The 24,234-nt window shown below is 44.9% G+C and overlaps 1 protein-coding gene across 1 annotated transcript; it reads right to left on the bottom strand.

Moving 5' to 3' along the window:
• Nucleotides 1-20,584: 20,584 nt before the first annotated feature.
• LOC124704389 (chalcone synthase 1-like) lies at nt 20,585-22,157 on the bottom strand. Its single transcript, XM_047236647.1, has 2 exons — nt 21,974-22,157; nt 20,585-21,585 (listed from the first exon to the last, which is right to left on the bottom strand). Exons 1-2 carry the CDS (start codon nt 22,155-22,157, stop codon nt 20,585-20,587), a joined length of 1,185 nt encoding a protein of 394 aa, XP_047092603.1.
• Between the last annotated feature and the right edge of the window lie 2,077 nt (nt 22,158-24,234).

Here is a 24,234-nt window from a genome sequence, read left to right as displayed (position 1 = left end):
TTTTGCTGCACCGGTTCATCCTTGTGTTTGTTTCATATAAGCCTTGCTAGCCTAAACCTTGTATCGAGAGGGAATACTTCTCATGCATCCAAAATACTTGAGCCAACCACTATGCCATTTGTGTCCACCATACCTACCTACTACATGGTATTTTCCGCCATTCCAAAGTAAATTGCTTGAGTGCTACCTTTAAAATTCCATCATTCACCTTTGCAATATATAGCTCATGGGACAAATAGCTTAAAAACTATTGTGGTATTGAATATGTAATTATGCACTTTATCTCTTATTAAGTTGCTTGTTGTGCGATAACCATGTTCACTGGGGATGCCATCAACTACTCTTTGTTGAATTTCATGTGAGTTGCTATGCATGTTCGTCTTGTACGAAGTAAGAGCGATCTACCACCTTATGGTTAAGCATGCATATTGTTAGAGAAGAACATTGGGCCGCTAACTAAAGCCATGATCCATGGTGGAAGTTTCAGTTTTGGACATATATCCTCAATCTCAAATGAGAAAATTATTAATTGTTGTTACATGCTTATGCATAAAAGAGGAGTCCATTATCTCGTTGTCTATGTTGTCCCGGTATGGATGTCTAAGTTGAAGAATAATCAATAGCGAGAAATCCAATGCGAGCTTTCTCCTTAGACCTTTGTACGAGGCGGCGTAGAGGTACCCCTTTGTGACACTTGGTTAAAACATGTGCATTGTGATGATCCGGTAGTCCAAGCTAATTAGGACAAGGTGCTGGCACTATTAGTATACTATGCATGAGGCTTGCAACTTGTAAGATATAATTTACATGATACATATGCTTTATTACTACCGTTGACAAAATTGTTTCATGTTTTCAAAATAAAAGCTCTAGCACAAATATAGCAATCGATGCTTTCCTCTTTGAAGGACCATTCTTTTACTTTTATGTTGAGTCAGTTCACCTATTTCTCTCCATCTCAAGAAGCAAACACTTGTGTGAGCTGTGCATTGATTCCTACATACTTGCATATTGCACTTGTTATATTACTCTATGTTGACAATATCCATGAGATATACATGTTATAAGTTGAAAGCAACCGCTGAAACTTAATCTTCCTTTGTGTTGCTTCAATGCCTTTACTATGAATTATTGCTTTATGAGTTAACTCTTATGCAAGACTTATTGATGCTTGTCTTGAAGTGCTATTCATGAAAAGTCTTTGCTTTATGATTCACTTGTTTACTCATGTCATACACATTGTTTTGATTGCTGCATTCACTACATATGCTTTACAAATAGTATGATCAAGGTTATGATGGCATGTCACTCCAGAAATTATCTTTGTTATCGTTTTACCTGCTCGGGACGAGCGAGAACTAAGCTTGGGGATGCTGATACGTCTCCGACGTATCGATAATTTCTTATGTTCCATGCCACATTATTGATGTTATCTACATGTTTTATGCACACTTTATGTCATATTCGTGCATTTTCCGGAACTAACCTATTAACAAGATGCCGAAGTGCCGGTTCTCGTTTTACGCTGTTTTTGGTTTCAGAAATCCTAGTAACGAAATATTCTCGGAATTGGACGAAATCAACGCCCGGGTTCCTATTTTCACCGGAAGCATCCGGAACACCCGAGAGCCACCGGGGAGGGGGCACGGGCCCACCAAACCACATGGCGGCGCGGCCGGGGGGCCGCGCCACCCTATGGTGTGGGCACCCCTTCGACCCTCCTGCGCCGCCTCTTCGCCTATATAAAGCCCCCGGATCGAAAACCCCGATACGTTCGACGAAACCCACGGAAAACCTTCCGGAGCCGCCGCCATCGCGAAGCCAAGATGCGGGGGACAGGAGTCTCGTTCCGGCACGCCGCCGGGATGGGGAAGTGCCCCGGAAGGCTTCTCCATCGACACCGCTGCCATCTCCACCGCCATCTTCATCACCGCTGCTGCTCCCATGAGGAGGAGTAGTTCTCCATCGAGGCTCGGGGCTGTACCGGTAGCTATGTGGTTCATCTCTCTCCTATGTACTTCAATACAATAATCTCATGAGCTGCCTTACATGATTGAGATTCATATGATGATGCTTGTAATCTAGATGTCGTTATGCTAGTCAAGTGAATTTTACTTATGTGATCTCCGGAGACTCCTTGTCCCACGTGTGTAAAGGTGACAGTGTGTGCACCGTGTGGGTCTCTTAGGCTATATTTCACAGAATACTTATTCACTGTTGAATGGCATAGTGAGGTGCTTATTTATATCTCTTTATGATTGCAATGTATTTTGTATCACAATTTATCTATGTGCTACTCTAGCAATGTTATTAAAGTAGTTCTATTCCTCCTGCACGATGTAATGGTGACAGTGTGTGCATCCGTGTTAGTACTTGGTTTATGCTATGATCATGATCTCTTGTAGATTGCGAAGTTAACTATTGCTACAATAGTATTGATATGATCTATTCCTCCTACATATGCATGAAGGTGACAGTGTGCATGCTATGTTAGTACTTGGTTTAGTCTTTTGATCTATCTTACACTATAAGGTTACTAAAATATGAACATTAATTGTGGAGCTTGTTAACTCCGGTATTGAGGGTTTGTGTAATCCTACGCAATGTGTTCATCATCCAACAAAAGTGTAGAGTATGCATTTATCTATTCTGTTATGTGATCAATGTTGAGAGTGTCCACTAGTGAAAGTGTAATCCCTAGGCCTTGTTCCTAAATATCTGCTATCGCTGCTTGTTTCATTGTTTTACTTGCGTTACTACTGTCTGCAATACTACCACCATCAACTACACGCCAGACAAGCTATTTTCACGGCACCGTTGCTACTTGCTCATACTTATTCATACCACCTGTATTTCACTATCTCTTCGCCGAACTAGTGCACCTATTTGGTGTGTTGGGGACACAAGAGACTTCTTGCTTTGTGGTTGCGGGGTTGCATGAGAGGGATATCTTTGACCTCTTCCTCCCTGAGTTCGATAAACCTTGGGTGATCCACTTAAGGGAAAACTTGCTGCTGTTCTACAAACCTCTGCTCTTGGAGGCCCAACACTGTCTACAGGAAAGGAGGGGGAAAGTAGACATCACCATGTTTCTTAGCAATAAAATCTTCTTTAGTATACTTTTTATTTTTAGCTTGCTTTTCAGGTTCATCTTCAACTTCTTCTTTATCAGAAGCATCATTCTTATCATTATCATTATCATTATCATGTTCATTACCACTTTCAGTTTCAGCATCGGAGATAGAAATACTATTAGGATCATTAACAGGTTCAGAGGATTCTACAACATTTTTATGTTTCTTCTTCTTTTTCTTCTTAGAAGGAGCACTAGGTTCAATGCATTGAGAATCTTGTTCAATTCTTTTGGGATGCCCTTCAGGATATAGAGGATCCTGGGTAGAGACACCACCCCTAGTCGTTACTTCATAAGCATGTTTCTCTTTAGAATTATTATTTAGCAAATCATTTTGCACTTTAGTGAGTTGATCAATTTGAGTTTGAATCATTTGAAAATGTTTAACAAGCATCTTAACATCATTGGAGGTTCTCTCCACAATATCATGCAAATTGCTAATAGCTTGAGAATTTTCCATTAGATGATCCTCTACTCTCATATTAAAATTTTCTTGCTTAACAATATAATTATCAAACTCATCTAAACATTGCGCAAGAGGTTTTGAATACGGAATATCTTCCCTAGTAAAGCGTTGAAGGGAGTTTACCTCAATCATGGATGAAGGGGGAATTATCTCACATATATCTTCTATGGGAGGGAGATTCTTCACATCTTCGGATTTAATACCTTTCTCCTTGAGAGACTTCTTGGCTTCCCTCATATCTTCATCATTCAATTCAATTAAACCCCTCTTCTTCAATATTGGCGTTGGAATTGGTTCAGGTGTATTCCAATCATCATGATTCCGGCTTATTCTAGCCAATAATTCTTCGGCTTCGTCTGGAGTTCTTTTCCTGAAAACACAACCAGCACAACTATCCAAATATGCTCTAGATTCAATGGTTAGTCCACTATAAAATATATCAAGTAGATCATTCTTTTCTAAATCATGTCCAGGTCGAGCTCTGATAAGAGAACAAAATCTTGCCCATGCCGCAGGCAATTTCTCTTCATCTCCCTGATCAAACCTATAAATTTTCTGTAGAGCAATATGTTGAGCATTAGCAGGAAAATATTTTCGAAAGAAAACATCACGCAAATCAGTTGGACTTTTAATAGAACCAGGAGGCAAATTATTATACCAAGTTTTAGCATCATCCTTTAATGAGAAAGGAAAATTTTTAATGACAAAGTAAGTACGCATCTTGTCATCATCAGAAAACAAGCTACTCATAGAAGAAAGTTCATTCATGTGTTCTACATCACTTTCTTTTTCGAGTACCACAAAAGGGTGCTTTCTCTACAATAGCTATATGAGATAGATCAAGAGAAAAATCATAATCTTTATCCTTAATGCATATAGGAGATGTGGCAAATTCAGGATCAGGAGATAGCTTATGTCTAACAGTATATTGTGTAAGAAACTTTTTAATGTTTCTTGCATCAGCAGTAGCATTGCATCTATTAATAAGATCATCATTAAGCTCCACATAATCTTCATCGGGATCATCACTAGAATAATCAAGTTCAGGTGAACTAACAGGTGTAGTGGCATTTTCATTAGGAGTTTCAGCATTTTCAATTTGTCTAGACCTAGCAATTGTAGCATCTAGAAAGGATCCCAATGAACCACTATCATCAAGCACAGCAGAAACATTATCAATATTATGAGAGTTTTCAGATTCAGCAGACGTACCACCAAACGAAGCTTGTGGCGGTGAAACAAGTTGACTTATCACAGATGGTGAATCAAGTGTAGCGGAGGTACTCAGAGTTGTACCTTTTCTTGTAGTGGATGGTAATATGGCGACTTTAGAATCGCGAGCTTTACCCATGATGGAGAATTTGCAGCGAACAATATCAATCCAAGTGAACTTCCAAATAAAGCTATGCTCCCCGGAAACGGCGCCAGAAAACAGTCTTGATAACCCACAAGTATAGGGGATCGCAGCAGTCTTCGCGGGTAGTATAACCCAATTTATTGGTTCGACACAAGGGGAGACAAAGGATACTTGAAAGCCTTAACAGCGGAGTTGTCAATTCAGCTGCACCTGGAATACGACTTGCTCGCAAGAGTTTATCAGTAGTAACAGTTTTATAGCAGTAGCAGTAGTGAAATAATAGCAACAGAGTAACAGAGACAGCAGTAGTGATTATAGTAAACAGCAGGATTAAAATACTGTAGGCACGGGGACGGATGACGGGCGTTGCATGGATGAGAGAAACTCATGTAACATTCATAGCATGGCATTTGCAGATAATAATAAAACGGTGTCCAAGTACAAAGCAATCAATAGGCATGTGTTCCAATAATAGTCGTACGTGCTCGCAATGAGAAACTTGCACAACATCTTTTGTCCTACCAGCCGGTGGTAGCCGGGCCTCAAGGGAATCTCATCGGATATTAAGGTACTCCTTTTAATAGAGTACCGGAGCAAAGCATTAACACTCCGTGAACACATGTGATCCTCACATCACTACCATCCCCTCCGGTTGTCCCGATTTACGTCACTTCGGGGCCATTGGTTCCGGACAGCGACATGTGTATACAACTTGCGAGGTAAGACCATAAACAATGAATATCATGATGAAACAATAACATGTTCAGATCTGAGATCATGGCACTCGGGCCCTAGTGACAAGCATTAAGCATAACAAGTTGCAACAATATCATCAAAGTACCAATTACGGACACTAGGCACTGTGCCCTAACAATCTTATGCTATTACATGACCAATCTCATCCAATCCCTACCATCCCCTTCAGCCTACGAGCGGGGGAATTACTCACACATGGATGGGGGAAGCATGGCTGGTTGATGGAGAGGCGTCGGTGATGATGATGGCGATGATCTCCTCCAATTCCCCGTCCCGGCGGAGTGCCAGAACGGAGACTTCTGGCTCCCGAGACGGAGTTTCGCGATGTGGCGGCGTTCTGGAGGCTTTCTGGCGACTTCGACTTCTCTCCGTGCGTTTTTAGGTCGAAGGCAATATATAGTCCGAAGGAGGGCGTCGGAGGCCGGCCGAGGGGGCCACACCATAGGGCCGTGCGGGCCCCCCTGGGCCGCGCCGCCCTATGGTGTGGGGCCCTCGGGCCTCCACCTGGCTTGTCCTTCTGGCTCCGCCAATATACTTTGTGTCGTCCAGGAGGTCATCCGGTTGGCGCCCGGTTGGCGCCCGGTTGACCAGTCGGCACGCCGGGCCAGCCGGTTGGGAGGCCGGCTGACCGGAGCTAGTCCGGCGCACGGTTGGCGCCCGGTTGACCGGTCGGCACGCCGGGCAGGCCGGTTGGGAGGCCGGCTGACCGGGGCGGCAGACCGGAACCGGCCGGCGCATGGGCCGGTCTGACCGGGTGAGCAGGAAAACATGTTATACAAAAACTGTGATAACTAATGCTCCCGAACTCCGATTGATACGAAACCAATTTTGTTGGAAAGATAACGACGAATAGAACATTTTAGATGATTTTAGAGAGGGAGTCTCCCACCGTCAAGAAACGGTGAAGACATCCAAACTCGAAAATGTAATAGAAGATGCATGCGGATTCCGTTTTCACTGAACTTGGGCTTGTTGTAAAGCTAGCAACATGCTCAAGAACCTCACACAGAGAAACACCAAGAAGCAATAAGGATATGCAAAGTATGCAAAGGATTGAGCTCCCTAAGACGATGTGATCAAGTTACTCAACCGAAAGCCCCTCTTAATAGTGCGGCTATCTATCCTATAATTCGGTCTCCCAACATCCACCTTGAGACCGGTAAAAGGAAAACCTAGCAAGGCCATACCTTTTCCTTGCGCATCCCGCTTGATCTTGATGATAACTCTTCAAGCTTCACTCAAGCCGGAATGCCTCACGACCACTGTTGCTTCGTGAAGACTCACAAATGCTCCCCCATACACTATGATGGGAAAGCTCCATTGATGCACATCTTCACATGACCATTATCACCAAATGGATGGCAAGCTTCAAGCATGTGATCCACTTGAGATGCTCATCTTGAACTTGCCCAACTCAACCTTGTATCTTCTCATACTCACTTGAGATAGAGCATGGCTAATATTGAGTTCCACATAAGAACTCCATCTTCATTTCTTCTTCTTGATCATATCACATATATATCTTCATACCGATGATCTTGATGCCAATACACAAGGTATACCTTTATCTTCATGGCATCCATACTTGAATCCAACAGATGGAGTACAAGTAGTACCTATGGAATATTCCTTCATATAAACTCAATGAAAACATTAGTCCATAGGGGTTGTCATTAATTACCAAAACCACACATAGGGGCAATATACCCTTACAATCTCCCCCATTTTGGTAATTGATGACAACCACAATAAGAGGGTTTATATGATGAATATTAGAGAAAAGTACGCAACTTATCCGAGAATAAGTTGTATACAAGAGGTTGTATTTGATATGGTCAAGTAACACAAAGTTACTATCCCATATCAAAATCAACTCTACCCACACAACTACAACTAATGCAAGGGATGTGAGTAGAACCAATATATATAGAGCAAACTCCCCCACAATGTATGCACGTGTGATGAACATGAATTCATTGCATACATTGTCAAGATTAACCTTTGGGACAATTTCCACTATATATATACACCCATGCAAGACATACAAATATGGAATGCATGAGAGGCAAAACACTTAAGCACAAACCAAACTTAAGTATAAAACCATTCCCTTAAACCCTCTAAACTTCTCCCCCATTGGCAACAAGTGCCAAAATGGGTGAAAATTTTAGAAAGCCAATATAATGTGAGTTCCTCCCCAAGGTATGCACTTCTCATAGTTTGAGTGGAATCAAGTGCACATATCCAATGACGAATACTTGAAGGAAGTCAAACTATATTGAGGATCAAGGATTGCATAAAGATAACATGGTGAAGTGAGCTTCAACAAATAAAGCAAGCAATCAAAGATCCAATTGGACAAACAAAGATATCATGATAAGAGAGATATAGTGCTCTAAATAAAATAAGAAAGCTCCCCAAGGTTCGTGCACAATTTATAATGTTTGCATTTGAATACAATATGCACAAACATGGAATCCTCACTCCCTATATATCATTTAGAACACAACTAAGATAAAGAGAATATGCAACAACTTGATTCCAACAATTACGAGATATGAGTGCATGAAGAAAAACAAATAAAACAAGCACTCATAAATCTTCTTTACCAACAACACTAAAATCAAAAGGATAAGAAGATGGTTGGCAAAGAACAAGGATATCAAGGTGATGGATTAACGCTCTCATGTATATGAGTTTCTAAAGTGGACAAGATGATCCATAAAGAAACATGCACACACAAGAGATTAATAAAATAAATAAGACAAGATATCCAAGATGAAGTCATAAAATATACCAAAGGATGTTTGCTTAAGAAGCATATATAGCCTATGGCTCCAATTTTCACTTATGGTATATGAATGAGCTTCAACCAAGAAAATCTCAAAAACATCACAACTAACGATAAGGGAAGTAAAGCTAGTTGGAATGTTTTGAGAGAGGCAACAAGTATCACAAATAGGAATTTATTTCGCAATTTTAATCAAAATTGCACATAAGAATTCTTTGAGGAATTGATATGCAATAAATTTCTAGAGGGCATATTTGGGTAGGTGAATCATAAACATGATTTATATATATTCCGAACATATGCATCTTCTCAAATTACTCAAATGTACAATAAGAAGTTTTACTTTTAAAAAGGATTTTTCAAGAACCGCAATATTTTTTGAAATAAATAATTTCATGCAAAGATACAACCTACAAGAGGTTGGATGCTATATGAGAATGCATGAATAAGATACTTGTTACCGAGATAGCAATGGCTTGATGTAGTAGATAAGAGTTCATCGATCATCCTAGCTTGACTCCAATTCTCATATGGTGACAACACCATCCTTATAGATGAGACAAGCCTCCATTGCATCTCCAATGTACCTAAAACATCATTCAAGTACATCTTGGTCCCCAAACTTATTGAGTCCAACATGGTTAGACCAACCACAATATATAGGACACACTTCATATAAATATGTGCATATTTAGATAAAATTTGAATTTCATGCACATCTTAGCCATTTAGGATTTGATGGAGTATATCCTACATAATGGATCAAAAGAAAGCAAGCATGCTACAAGTATAAACAAACTACATATAAGCATGCACCAAAACTTTTAAAGATCCAAGAAAGATATACTTTGGACAAAACACGAAAAGAATTGAATAAGGCAGAAAGTGTCACAAAACAAATTTGTTGTCCAAATTATATCTAAGAAGTAAATCACAAAAGATTTATTCAACAAAGTTCAACAAATGAACTAAGAAGAAACCATTGAGCATAGAGGATGAAATAAAGCAAACATGCTCAAAGATTTATCTCATTCAAGCTAATAAAATATGTAAGAAGGAATGAGATAGCAAACTCCCCAAAAGAGCAAGGTTCGAACAAATAAACCAAACCCTCACTTTTCACAATGGCATAATGTACCGTAAAGAAAAGGTATGTATTCCAAAACAAACACTTGATATGAATCAAGAGGATTTATCAAAAGATTTTTTTTAAAGGGACAAGGAAGACATATGGGAGCAACAAAGAATTCTTGGAAAGTAAAATAAGGAAGTAAGAAGCAATCCAAGGTTAAGGTGATCCATAAATTCAACCACGTACAAGGTTATCAATTGTCAAAGACAATGAGAATATTGGAATTAGCTTCCGGTGGTATATTAACAAGGATAGTACGGATCAATTTCACAATAAAAGGCATAGGATAAGTATATAGAATTAAGCACTATGCATGGATGAAGATTCTTGATAGCTTCAACTAGTCAAACAATCACGCACGGCAATGATTAGAATAATTTGAAGCAAACGGCGTCCCAAATAAGATATAGAGATATGTATTTGAGGAAAAACCGTACCAAAAATTTCTTACTCAAACAAGAATCCATAAGATGAGCAATAAAAGATTTTTAATAGAAGTGGAGCTTGTTTGAGCAAACATGCCACCTAGGAACAAGATAATTAAGAGCATCAACTCTAAGTGGCATAACCTCATATGTTCACATTTTCTAGGATTGTGATATGTACAAAACATATAACTCCCCCATAATGTGATAAAACATTTCTTCTAAACAAGAGGCAACTAAAATTCGACTAGAGATGATTAAAGGACATTTAGAATTTGAATTCCTCATGAGTATGACACACCACATAGTGACTAGATAATCTTGCAATATCAATACTAAGTGGTTGTACCCATATACCCACTTTTTATAGAAGGAGAGATGTACAAAGCATATCACTCCCCAAAATGGGATGTTCCATTAATCACTCAAAGAGAGCCAAATAAGATATCATCAAGATGCATTAGGCTCAAAACAATACACAAGTATATGATGAGTCAAACAAACATACTTGAATACACAAGATAGGCAAGTAAGACACAATACATACATACACATATTTGGTACAAAACCAAACATGTAAAGGGGCAAGTAACTTACAATAAACATGAAGAGTTGAAGTATAAGTTACCACAAAGAGGAACATTGGATATAAGATATAGATGATAATCCATACGACTTGGCTTGGTCAAAATATAATATATGAAGATCCCTTAATTCTTCATGAAGTAGCCAAGTCTCCAATGCCCTCCACCTACACCTATTGATCAAGTTTGAGCTTGTTGGTCCCCAACCAAGTTGGGTCCTAAGAGGTTAGTCACAATAGGCTTGGCAACCCAAATGGTTCTTTTCTTGAAACCACTTTGAGTTCCAACAAACTTGGCAAACACATTGCCATCCTTATCCTTCCCTAGAGAATAATCATCATCAACAATTATAGGGTTAGATAAGGTACCACCTAAGCAAGAAGAAGCAAAGTGCCCCTTCTTACTTCATAAGTAGCAAGTGTTCCCCTTTTTCTTCTTTATTGATTTCTTCTCTTGGGGAACAATATCTTGATTCTTCTTGGGAAGTGGCCTATCTTCAACTTGAGGTCGAGCTTGAGCTTGACCTTGACCTTGTGCTTGTTGTTTCTCACTTAAGTGCTTCTTCTTCAATGGGCATGATCTAACATGGTGCCCTTCAACTTTGCACTTGAAGCAAACAATCTTGGCCGAATCCTTGACTTTGTCTTGGCCCTTCTTCTTGTTGTTCTTGCTCTTGGACTTGTTCTTGTTATTGGAGTTGAATCCAAGTCCACTCTTGTCATTGGGGGATTGTTGCGCACTCAACATCTTGTCAAGTGCGGATTTCCCTTCATAACGCTTTTCCAAGTCTTTCTTCAAAGAAAGGACTTGGGCCTCGAGCTCTTTTATTTCCTCTACATGGTTAGTAGAAATACAAGTACTAGAGGAAGTAGAAGCTTCATTGTTAGAGCAACAAGGCAAAGTGAGTAATCCAACACAAGGTGTATCACTAGTTTGACTAGATGGATTACAAGGACTAGCACATGGCAATATAGCATTTGTAGTAGAGATTGTGCTAATGTCCACATGAGGCTCACAAGATGTTACCTTGGTGATACTAGCCTCATGAGCTAACTTTAGCCCATCATAGGAAATTAGAAGGTCATCATGAGAGCCCGAGAGCTTTTTATGACTTTCTTCCAATTCCCTATAATTGCTAGTTAGCAACTCAAGTTGAGCCCTTAACTCAACATTCTCCTTTAAGATAGATGCTTCACAAGAAGTAGAGTTAGTAGCACAAGCATCAACAATAGTTTTCTCATTTTCATGCATATAGGATTCAATTTTTTGTGTAAGCATGAAATTAGTATGCTTCTCATCTTTTAGCTCATGCTTGAGGAGAGTGAATCTCATTTCCCCATTTTCAACATGAGACTCCAACTCCACTATGGTTTTCTTATATTTATTCAAGGTTTCCATAGAGTGTTCGAGATTAGCACGAGCTTCTTTATTACCATGAAGAGAAGCATATACCACTGCCATATTATGCACCAAGGCATTTGTAAGAGCAAAATTCACACCCCAAGTTTTGTGTGTTTGATGACAACACTTGAGTAATCTCACCGTGTGCCTTGAGTATTATTGTTAGATTTGCAAGAGCACGGTGACCTCGCCGGACGCGTCAAGATCGAAAGACTGAAGCGTAGTTGATAGGTTTTCTGGTTTTGTGTGTGTTTAGCGAGGTAACAAGGTTGGAGAGAAAAAGGGAAGAAAACCAGATATAGCCAGGCCAGTACTACCGGTACTCGTAGCGGTAGTACCGCTACCCCTATAGGTACCGCCCTCGGTACCGCTCCGAGTCCGCGCTGATTTCGTCCCCCAGAAACACGTTGCGGTACCCCTGCAGTACCTGGGGCGGTAGTACCACTCACGAGCGGTAGTACCGCTCAAGGTACCGCTTAGGTACCGTAACCGAGTTACGGTCGTACCGCCCTGGTACCGCTCTGGTACCGCTTTGGATCCAGTAAGGTCTGAACCCTATTGCGGTACCTCAAGCGGTACCTCGTGCGGTAGTACCGCTCTGCGTCCTTTGTCCAGATCTGGAAGGATTTCGAACTCAGAGCGGTAGTACCGCTTCCATGAAGCGGTAGTACCGCTTAGGCCAAATCTGGACATAACGGTTGGATTTGAAGGAGCCTATTTAAGGGCCCCTTCTTCCCCAACACGATTTTATCTCTTCCCCTTCTCTCTCCTCCATTGTTGCTGAGCTTAATCCTTGAGGATCTCCTTCCCCATCCAACCAATCTTGCCCAAACTTTGAGGATAGGTGGAGGAGACCCCGATCTATAGTTCTACCAAGAGAGATCTCACCAATACTACCTATTCCTTAGTGGATCTTGGTGGTAGGGTTCGTTAGTGGGGCATTGGAGAAGAGTTCCTTTGGTGGAGCATTGGAAGAGTTCCTTAGTGGGGCATTGGAGAAGAGTTCCTTTGGTGGAGCATTGGAAGAGTTCCTTGGTGGGGCATTGGAGAAGAGTTCCTTTGGTGGAGCATTGGAAGAGTTCCTTTGGTGGAGCATTGGTGATGGGTTCCTATGGTGGAGCATTGGAGATGTGTAGCTATGGAGTCTAGCTTGGTGATGTACTAGATCCATAGGGTGTTGGGAGCATCCTTGTGTGTGGAGCTCGCCCCAACCTTGTGAAGGAATCACCGCCTCGACCGGTGCCTTAGTGGAAGAGGGAGAGCACCTATGTGGAGCTCTCTCGAGGAAGAAGGTGAGGCCTTCCATCGTCGTGTGGCCGCCTAGTCTCTTGTGTGAGACTAGCACCTCCTCAACGCAGACGTACTTCCTTTAGTGGAAGGAACTGCGGGAAACAAACCTCGACTCGCCTCGCGCCCCCCGGTTGTCTCGCTCCTTACTCTCGTTATCTTGTTGATTCCTTTACTTGTTGCACTTGTCCGATATTCATTGTAGGATCACCCCTATTGCTAAAGTTCACACCTTTACCTTCTGTTGCATAACAATTGAAAATGACTAAAACTTGCCGTAGCGCCATTCACCCCCCCCCTCTTGTTCGCTACGATCCATTCCGCATTATATTCTTCATCATTATCATCATCATCACTCTCATCATTAGAGGAAGTGTTAGGAGTCAAGGTAGGAGATACCTTTGATCCATTTGCCATAAGGCACATGTGCATACCGGAGGATGAAGATGAAGAAATTCTTGAATCCTCATTTGAAAACATGTCTTGATCCATAGAGTGTTCGGTTTCCTCTACATTGTTAGTCAACAAACAACTAGAGGAAATAGAATCATTTTTATTATGGGAGCAAGACAAGGCAAGCATATCATCATGGGATTTATGTAAGCAATTTACACATGATATGCAAGGACTATCAACACAAGCATGTAGATTATTTTCAATGCTAGATGTGTTTAAGTCCAAAGAGGAAGCATTGCAATGGGATAGAGATGAAGAATCATCACTATTGAGTACAATATCAACATTGCAATTTTCCTCACCACTCACCATATCATTACCTCGTGTCTTGCTACACGTTGGTGAAGTGGAAGAAGATGAGAACTCATCACGGCCGGAGGTGGAGGCAACTTGGAGCTCTTCATGATGTGAAGGGGAAGAGAGCTCCTCGGAGACACCACCGACCAAATGAGAAATGGATCCAACAAACATTTCCTTAAGCTTGATCCACATCTCATGAGACGACTTTCGCTTTATATATATCAAGAACCTACGAAAATCGGGTCTCAAGGAGAATAAAAGCTCATTAGATACTTGAGCTTCAAGATGTAAGTTTTTCTCATCCTCTAAAGATAGATTTTGAGAATCCATCGGAGGAGAAAAACCGACATCTAGAAATTGCTCTATATTTGGACACAAGGTCCGAAGATTACAAAGCAAGCAATTTCGCCACAAAAGATAATTTGTGCCATTAAAGACAATTGTGTCATTGTGCACTATACTAGCCGACATCTTTACTCTCAAGGCGGTGAAGCCTTAAACAAGGAGAGACCTTGCTCTGATACCAATTGAAAGATCGAGATGTCGCCTAGAGGGGAGGTGAATAGGCAATTAAAAACTCTTACGGATTTGTCTTGTAAGAATGCGGAATTAAACTAACGTTTACTTTACAAGCACAAACCCTAAATATGCTAAGCTCAACTAAGTGTAACAATAGCAACTAGAGCTAAGCAAGATAGGCACAAGATATATGTAGCACAAGTGATAGCAAGATATATGTAGCACAAGTGATAGAAATAACCGAGGCACGCGGAGACGAGGATGTATTCCCGTGTCCCCTTCCTTTGCAAGAAGGTACGTCACGTTTGGAGGAGTGGAGGTCCCACGAAGGATTCCCCGTGCCACGAAGGCTCACCCTATTCTCCGAACCACACCCACGAAGGATAATGGCCCTTTCCTTATGGTTAGCTTTTCCTCCGCTCCGGAGATGGAAAGCTCCACAACCACTTCACAAGCTCCACGAAGGAGAAGCCCGGGCCTCTTCACAATCTTCTTGAAGAGATCACCGGAGCACCAACCGCCAAGCCAACTAGGAGGTCTCCCTCCAAGAGTAACAAGCTCACGGTCTCTCACTCGAACTAATCGTGGTGGAGAGCTCAACACTATGCAATGATGCAAAGCAAGAACACTAGAGGTGTTCAAATCCTTCACTCTCAAATCCCACCCAAGCAACAAATGCTAAGATGAGATTGGAGAGGAAGAACAATGGGGAAAGTCAACAAAACACTCCAAGATCTAGATCCAAAGGGTTCCCCTCACTTAGAGGTGAAATTGATTGGTGGGGATTGTAGATCTAGATCTCCTCTCTCAAATCCTCAAGAATGGGCAAGAATCATGGGAGGAATCAAAGGGGGGAGCAAGTTCTTCCAAGAGCAACAATGGAGGTGAAGAAAGGGGAAGAACTGACTCAGCCCAAGGTGGAAGAAGGGCTATTTATAGCCCAAGAGCAAATAGAACCGTTGGGGAAAGGTTGGGCTGAGTCAACCGTCGAGGAGGCCGGTCAACCGGGCCTGGGGCCGGGCCGTCCGGTCCAGGGCCTGGCAAATATGGAGACTCCTCACAGAACATTTTAGATGATTTTAGAGAGGGAGTCTCCCACCGTCAAGAAACGGTGAAGACGTCCAAACTCGAAAACGCAATAGAAGATGCATGCGGATTCCGTTTTCGATGAACTTGGGCTTGTTGTAAAGCTAGCAACAAGCTCAAGAACCTCACACCGAGAAACACCAAGAAGCAATAAGGATATGCAAAGTATGCAAAGGATTGAGCTCCCTAAGACGATGTGATCAAGTTACTCAACCGAAAACCCCTCTTAATAGTGCGGCTATCTATCCTATAATCCGGTCTCCCAACATCCACCTTGAGACCGGTAAAAGGAAAACCTAGAAAGGCCATACCTTTGCCTTGCGCATCCCGCTTGATCTTGATGATAACTCTTCAAGCTTCACTCAAGCCGGAATGCCTCACGACCAATGTTGCTTCGTGAAGACTCACAAATGCTCCCCCATACACTATGATGGGAAAGCTCCATTGATGCACATCTTCACATGACCATTATCACCAAATGGATGGCAAGCTTCAAGCATGTGATCCACTTGAGATGCTCATCTTGAACTTGCCCAACTCAACCTTGTATCTTCTCATACTCACTTAAGATAGAGCATGGCTAATATTGAGTTCCACATAAGAACTCCATCTTCATTTCTTCTTCTTGATCATATCACATATATATCTTCATACCGATGATCTTGATGCCAATACACAAGGTATACCTTTATCTTCATGGCATCCATACTTGAATCCAACACATGGAGTACAAGTAGTACCTATGGAATATTCCTTCATATAAACTCAATGAAAACATTAGTCCATAGGGGTTGTCATTAATTACCAAAACCACACATAGGGGCAATATACCCTTACAGAAGCAGCCGGAGGTTGGGGGCGTCGAGGTTCGCGCGGCTCCCGCCCTTTCTCCGCAGCGGTGATGGAGGTGGCCGGCACGGCTTGCAGCGGCGGCGGGAAGCGGACAGCCCTGCGCGCACCCGGCGGCGGCGGCGCGGCCACGAGGCCCCGCCGCTCGGCCTCCCACCCGCTAGTCCGCTCCCGGAGGCTGGCCTTGAGGTCCTCGTGCACCGCGCAGAGGTGCCGGAACGCCCGCTCCTTCTCCGCGAGCTTGGCGTTGAGGTCGTCGGTCAGGTCTATGGAGGTGGAGAGCGCGTGGTCCTTGGCGGTGAGCTCGAACGACTGCCTCTCGGCCTCGGCCTTGGCGTCACCCCCTGCCTCCGCGTGCTCGCGTGGAGGCGTCCCGATGTGTGCGCGGCAACGGCGGCGGCCTCCCCTGCGGCCGCGTGCTCGCGTGGAGGCGGCGTCCCGAAGCGTGCGCGGCGACGGTGGCGGCCTCCCTTGCGGCCGCGTGCTCACGTGAAGGAAGCGTCCCGATGCGGACGCGGCGACGACGGCGACCTCTCCAGCTCGGTGCTCCTCAATTTTTCGCCGCTGGAACGATGTTTACATCGTGGTTAGGAGAGAGACAGAGAAATGTGTGGCTTGGAGAGAGATGCGGAGAGGATAAGACGCAGCGGTTAAAAAGGGGGACATGCGATTTTTTTATCGGGTGACATAATTTTTTTATTACAAATGTCATCTCACGGACAACTAACACTGTTAGACACGTGTCAGTCTCTCACCGCGTGCTCACGTACCCATGTGATCACCGGGCTTCATCCGTATTACCATATTCCATGACAGGATTTTCGTCATAGTATATGAGATCTCTTGTAGTGACTTGTCGCGGATGGTCAGCTTGTGGAGGTCTCCAGTGATATGATCGGTCGCGCCAGAGTCGATGTACCAATTGGACTGCCAATTGGTATCAACCCCGTACGAGGAAGTAGTGGAAGCTCCAACGCTCTTCTCCTCAACGCCGACGAAGTCCGGGTTGTAGCGTTCCCAGCACTTGTGCGACATGTGACCCAGCTTGCCACACAACTGACACGGGGGTGTGGCCTGTTGCCACAGCCACCGTTGTTGCTGTTGTGGATGTTCCCGCTGTAGTTGTTGTTGTAGTTGGAGCCATCGTTGTCGTAGTTGCCGTTGCCGCGGCCTCCATTGCCACAGCCTTGTGGAGGAGGTGGAGGTGCACCTCGGCCATCGCCACCACGGCCAAAGCCGCCTCTGCGTCCGCCACGTACAACAACATTGACAGCGGATTGGCTGCCTCCTCCGTGGAGAAGATCGATGCGCGTCTCGTAGCTGAGTGGCTGCGAGTACAGTTCCACGATGGTGATAGGTTCAACACGGGAGGACATGTCGGAGACGATGGAGTTGTAGTCTGAGTCGAGGCCGGCGAGGACGTACGAGACGACGTCTTCCTCGTCCAGCTTCTTGACTGCAGCGGCCATCTCGTCCGCCAGGGTTCGGATCTTGCCGAAGTACTCGGCGATGCTCATGTTCCCTTTCTGCAGATTGGCGAGGGCAATGCGCGTGTTGATGGTGTGAGCACGCGTCTGCGAGGTGAACATGTCTTGGATGGCCGCCCACAATGTTGTTGAGGTAGTGTTGTTGACGACCTGTGTGGAGATCTCACGAGACATGGTAGTCAAAAGAAAACACAGAAGTTGCTGGTCTCTTGCCAGCCACATACCATAGGCGGGATTTGCCTCTTTCTCAGTCTTGTCGCCACGGGTGACCTCGATCTCCTTGGCGGGCAGGGCCTGCTCGGTGTCGAGGAAGGGCTCCATCTGAGCACCCCTGGCAGACATGACCTGAGGTTTCGATAGGACATGGTTGCTCTTGGTCAGCTTCTCGGTGATGTTGCGGCCGAAGTTGGTTCCGGCGGTGGGGTTGGTGGATGAGCTCGCCATGGATGTCGAGAGGACAAGCTCTGATACTATGTGGAAATTCTGTATGAGATAGTTGGAAGCCTGCCTTGGAGATCGGCCGCGTTACGTGTTTATATAGAGGTCAAAACGACCAGATAGATTACAGGGTTTGTTACAGATTGGAGTAGACAACAACAAAGGGTTTAGAACGGTTCATCTACACCGTTCATATTACAACAACTTATCTCTACTTATCTTTAGAATCGGTTCTAGAAGCTTCCTGTTTAACAAAGTATAAAATCCAACAGCTGCAAGCAAAAAATGAAATCAAAAAACACGAACTACATACATAATAACAGATCGTGTTTGTTCGCCCACGTATTCCTGGATTCCTGATCCACCTCAAGGATCGGGTGATTGGTGCCCAGTTTGCCACCCTGCCAGCAGTTCGAGAGATTTCTGCATGCTATTACTCCATAACGTATACTCCTACATTGTTGAGGACCTTGAAGAAAACTTCCATTGATTACTACAAAGTTAATTAATATCCACCACAGTTTCTATTTATTATTTTTTCCTGCAACACAGAAGCATAAGAGATTGAATGGTATAATGTAGAAGCTGTGATGCCATACCTGGACGTTCCTTTTCTCCATAAAAGTTTGTTTAACTTTCCCACGAAGTGCTTTCAGCCTCAAAGAAAGATTTCATAAAGAAATCAGTAGAAAACTAACAAATTCATGCACCAGGAGCGCAACGCCATTGATCGAAAGGCATCGCCTTCTTCCCGATCGATCTGGGTTTTTAACCTAGCTAGCAGCCACCACGTTTCTTGGCCTGTTGCTGAATATCTGTCGAGAATCACTTCTGCATACCTATAGACTCTCCGCTTCATACATGTTGCACACCTGCAAGGCAGCAGCGGTTCCATCTGCCATCCGCTGGTTCTCCTGAAAAGCAAGGCCTTTACGGCGGATTGGGTGGACTGACCAGCGATTAGGCATCATCCAATGCGTCCATGGTGTCGAACGGTTCTCTGAAATGTACTAACATCTCCTGACAGTAGTGTCTCGCGCTGGATCGTGGCCGCCGCTTCGAGTTGTGTAGTTTCTTCGGGCGATTGAAAAAACAGTGAAAATACACGCGACGACCGCGGTCCTTCTCTGTCCTACGACGCGACAACTGAGCCGCCCCCGCCTGTGAGAGAAGCTCATCGGTGATGTCGTTCGGCTGACCCGAGGTCTTCCTTAGGGGGGCATAGATAAATTATCAGATTATGTCTTCTAGTTCGGGGCAGCCGATTCGAGCTCTTCCTCAGGACGTCGATGGAACCATCCGGTAATAGAGGAGACGTCAGATTCTATCTCCTAGCTCGCCGGAATCAGATCAATCCATCGGAATCTTGTTTGCGGCTTCCGCCGCGTGAAAAGTTCTTTTTATATGTTGTTGCCGTGTTTGTATGCTATTCTTGTACTACCTCTATCCCAAGACTTAAGGCCTATACTTTTTTCACAAAGTCAAACGAAGTAAAGTTTGACCAAACTTTTAGAATAATTTATGAATAAATATGATATTTTGTAGGTACCATATAAAAATATATTTTATTATCTATCTAATGATTTTGATTTTGTACATTTCATGTTAATGATTTTCAATAAAAACTTAGTCAAACTTACATAGTTTGACTTTCTGAAAAAAAATATAGGCCTTAATTCTTGGGATGGAGGTAGTAGTTTGACTTGGACTACAACACCATCTATCTCTGCTGCATCGTGGGCTGGTGACCCAGCCCCGCTTTGGTATACACAAAACAGGGGTAGGCGGTCGGATGGAAACCATAAACGAACAGTTATTCACTTGGGCGGTGGCATTAGTTGTAATTTAGATGAAAGTAAGGGGCGCAAACAGACGGATCAACAAGAAGTTCTTTTGTTTTTATTATTAGGTATAGATATATATATATATATATATATATATATATATATATATATATATATATATATATATATATATATATATATATATATATATATGAGAGAGAGGGAGAGAGAGAGAGATTACACACTGGTTGTACTCGTACACGACAAACTTAGCCACACTCGAGGAGGATGAGTAAATTATTGAGGTGATAGATAAGGGAAGATAATTTTAAATCATGGCGCGGAGATTGGGACACTGTGGAGGACTACGGTCTCGACGGTGAGACCAGGGCCGAAGCCGAAGAGCACGCCCCAGTCCATGCCTTCGCCGGTGGTGGCGTTTCCATCTTGCAAAGAGCGCTTGCGCATCTCGTCGAGGATGAAGAGGACGCACGCACTGGACATATTACCGTACTCCGAGAGGATGTGCCGGGTGGCACGCATCCGATTCTTGTCGAGCTTGGCCCTTGCCTCCACCATGTCCAGGATCGCCGGGCCACCAGGGTGAGCCACCCAGAAGATGGAGTTCCAGTCGTCGATGCCCAGCGGCGCGAATGCGTCCACCAACGCGCGCTCGATGTTGTTGGAGATGGCCACTGGCACATTCCTGTGGAGGTGGAAGGTGAGCCCCACCTCCCGGAGGTGGCCTTCGATGAAGCCCTCTGTGTCTGGCAGTATTGTCTGGCTTGCCGAAACCAGCTCGAACAAAGGCCTCTCGATGGCCATGTTGGGGTCCGCACCGATGATCACCGCGGCTGCACCGTCTCCGAAGAGAGCCTGGCCGACCATCGAGTCGAGCTGGGTCTCGGTAGGGCCACGGAATGTGACGGCGGTGATCTCTGAGCAGACGACGAGCACGCGAGCGCCGCGGTTGTTCTCGGCGAGGTCTTTGGCAACACGGAGCACCGTCCCACCGGCGAAGCAGCCCTGCTGGTACAACATCACGCGCCTCACCGATGGGCTGAGGCCGAGCATCTTTATCAGCTGGTAATCGGCGCCTGGCATGTCCACACCGGAGGTGGTACAGAACACCAGATGCGTGATCTTGGACATTGGCTGGCCCCACTCCATGATGGCCTTCTGCGCCGCCGTCTTCCCCAGCTTGGGTATCTCAGCGACTAGGATGTCCTGCCGCGCATCCAGCGAGGGCGCCATGTACGCGCAGATGTTGGGATGCTCCTCTAAGATTTCCTCAGTCAAGTGCATATATCTCTTGCGTATCATTGATTTGTCGCCTGCATGTATATATAGATTCACCGACATCAACACGGATGACGATGATGGTGTCAAAACCTAGCATTCAGGCAAGTTGTTCAGTTATTGGAGAATTCTTACGCACATATATTGGGTAGCTAATTAATAAACTCGGCGTGCAAGTCTTTTGTTATATGCATTCTATCTATCACGAGTCAACAGTCAAGTCATGCATGCATGCACGTAGTGAACGGGGTCATGTAGTGTCTAGTTGCTTGCTGATGTTAACTAGGTAGTCTCTACAATTGAATTCTAGCCCTTTTGTTAAATATACTCCTATACTATATTGAGATACAACGCGCGTACTTCATTCATCTCAAAAATATGCATGCAATATATGCAGATGTGAGACGAACGGAAACTACTTACACATCTTCTTGAACTTGTCCTTGAGATCGACGAGGTGCTCGCTCTTGGTCACCCGGAAGTAGTAGTCAGCGTAGTCTGCCTGGTACACAATGTTCTCCGGCGTCGTCGTGCCTATGGCTAGGACCGTCGCCGGACCCTCCGCCCGCTGCGCCTTCCTCACCTCCTCTACCGTCACCGCCGCCATCTCACTCGTGCTGTACGTGCTAGCAGTGTATGAATGATGCGTACACGTTATCAGCTGCGCGCGCCGAGGCTACTACTTGCTCCGCGATGCCATGGACGCGTTGGCACAAGGATATATATAGGCTCTAGGACGACGGGTTGGTAGAGTCCTGCATGTGCAAGCCTAAAGATCTATCCGCTAACCGAAGGATCGATGCATGCAATGGAATACTGCAGTTCCTCGTGCTCGCCTTTGACCCTGTCTGGTGTCTGGCACTATTAAATTATTCAGTCACGGACAAGGAAAATATGTTCTTTCTCCTAATGCTCCAGCTATGTCACTCTCCGCCGGGTTGGTACAGTGCTCCAACGTGCAAGTTTCATCCTGTGCTGCTCTAGTTGATCGATTGCCGTTGATTACTTGCGCTGCTAGTACTACTTACAGAGATCTCATATCCCTCACTATGCTGGTAGCAATGAAATGGGTGTAGGAAAAAGGTGGGGATCGCGGACTAGATAGTCAAAGTGTCAATCCGAACCAATTCATTCTAAGAGAACCATGTGCACACGGCAGTAGTCGGTCTTCTTCAAGAGGTGGAAAGAGTTCATCAACATGGCCACTGGGGACACCTTGTATTCAAGTCTTTTTTTTCAAAATTGATCGATTGCTGCTGATTACATGCGCCGCCAGTACTCCTTTTTTTTTATGACGCACCGCTAACTTCACGGTTCAAACGTGCCTGTTAGAAATCCTCGAGAAAATTGGACTTTCTTTTCTTTGCGGGAAATCAGTTGCCTTACGGCATCTCCAACGGGGCGACGTATATCGGATACCCAAAAAGTAATCGCGCATGTCCGTTTGGCATCATTCCGCGGATATATTTTGACCGCGTGTTCATTTGCGTCTGGTTGTGCTTCCAGCGGGGCGACCCATTTTTTGTTTTCGAATAATATTTAGAAAACATAATGTACTACAAACTATAGTCGATACAAGCCCTAGGCTACTTGTTGCCCGATGGCCCGGCCCCGTCGTTGCGTCCCTCCCTCGTTTGCTTCTCCGCCGCCAGCCGTGCGGCCGCTAGAGCTTGGTGCGTCGCCCCGTCCGCTAGCAGGCACCACTGCAGCATCTCGTTCGTGGCATCATCGGCCTTCTCGAGCGTCTCGAAGGAGTCCACTAACACCCTCTGCTCCGCCGCCTTCTCCTCTGGGGTAGGCCCATCAGGGTCATCAGATGACCATGAGATGTCGGAGGAGTCGTCCTCTGCAGCGGCCGCCTCCCTGCGGCATTCCATCTCGGCATCGAACGCCGCATGGGCCGCACGCTCCTCCTCTGCTTCCTGCTCCACATCAGCCAAGAACTTCGCGTCCCTGGCCGCGTCGAGGATGGCATTGCTGCTTTTCTTGTCCTCCAACTCCTCGTCGGAGCTCTCGACCGGGGGAGGTGGAGTCGGAGGTGCAGGCGTGGTAGCCTGGCCGCGGCCGGCGCTACTCATGGCAAAGGTGGAGGCTGTGCGGCGGCGATGCTACGGTGGAGGTTGTGCGGCGGCTAGGGTTTTGTGTGGGAGGAGATGAGATGTCCGCGCCCCTGTTTATATAGGCCGGAGGTAGGTGACGACCTCGACACGCATGGCATCGCAATTACTTCGTGCGCAGAGGTAGGCGACGGCCACACGTCACGCGAGGCATCGCCATTAACGTGGCCGAACACTGCCGAAGTGACGCCTCGGCGCTAGTACTGGCGCGCCTGAGAAGACGCATCGAGTCTGGGTCACTGCCACGCGTGCTCGACGAAACATCCATCAGACGCGAGCGGGTACTTTGCGGATCCGCGCAGGGTCCACAGAGATGCATCGGAGGCACATATTTGGGTCAGATTTGCGTTCACTATGCGTCGCCCCATTGGAGCAGGGTCCAGACGCATTCTACCACCGCGCGAACGCAAAAGGTCACTCAGCATCCGTCTGCGTCTCGCCGTTGGAGATGCCCTTAGAGCCACTTGCCCGCCGTTTCATCTACTATTACTCATTAGCTTACCAAGCTTGCCGCGACACCTTCACTACTAGGAAATCCTTCTTCTGTGGCGCACCTTTTTCGGCTTA

The sequence above is a fragment of the Lolium rigidum genome, chromosome 3 (genome assembly GCF_022539505.1).
Source record: "Lolium rigidum isolate FL_2022 chromosome 3, APGP_CSIRO_Lrig_0.1, whole genome shotgun sequence".
NCBI classification, from domain to species: domain Eukaryota; kingdom Viridiplantae; phylum Streptophyta; class Magnoliopsida; order Poales; family Poaceae; genus Lolium; species Lolium rigidum.
The sequence above is the reverse complement of the archived record's forward strand: the minus strand, read 5'-3'. Positions and strand labels throughout refer to the sequence as shown.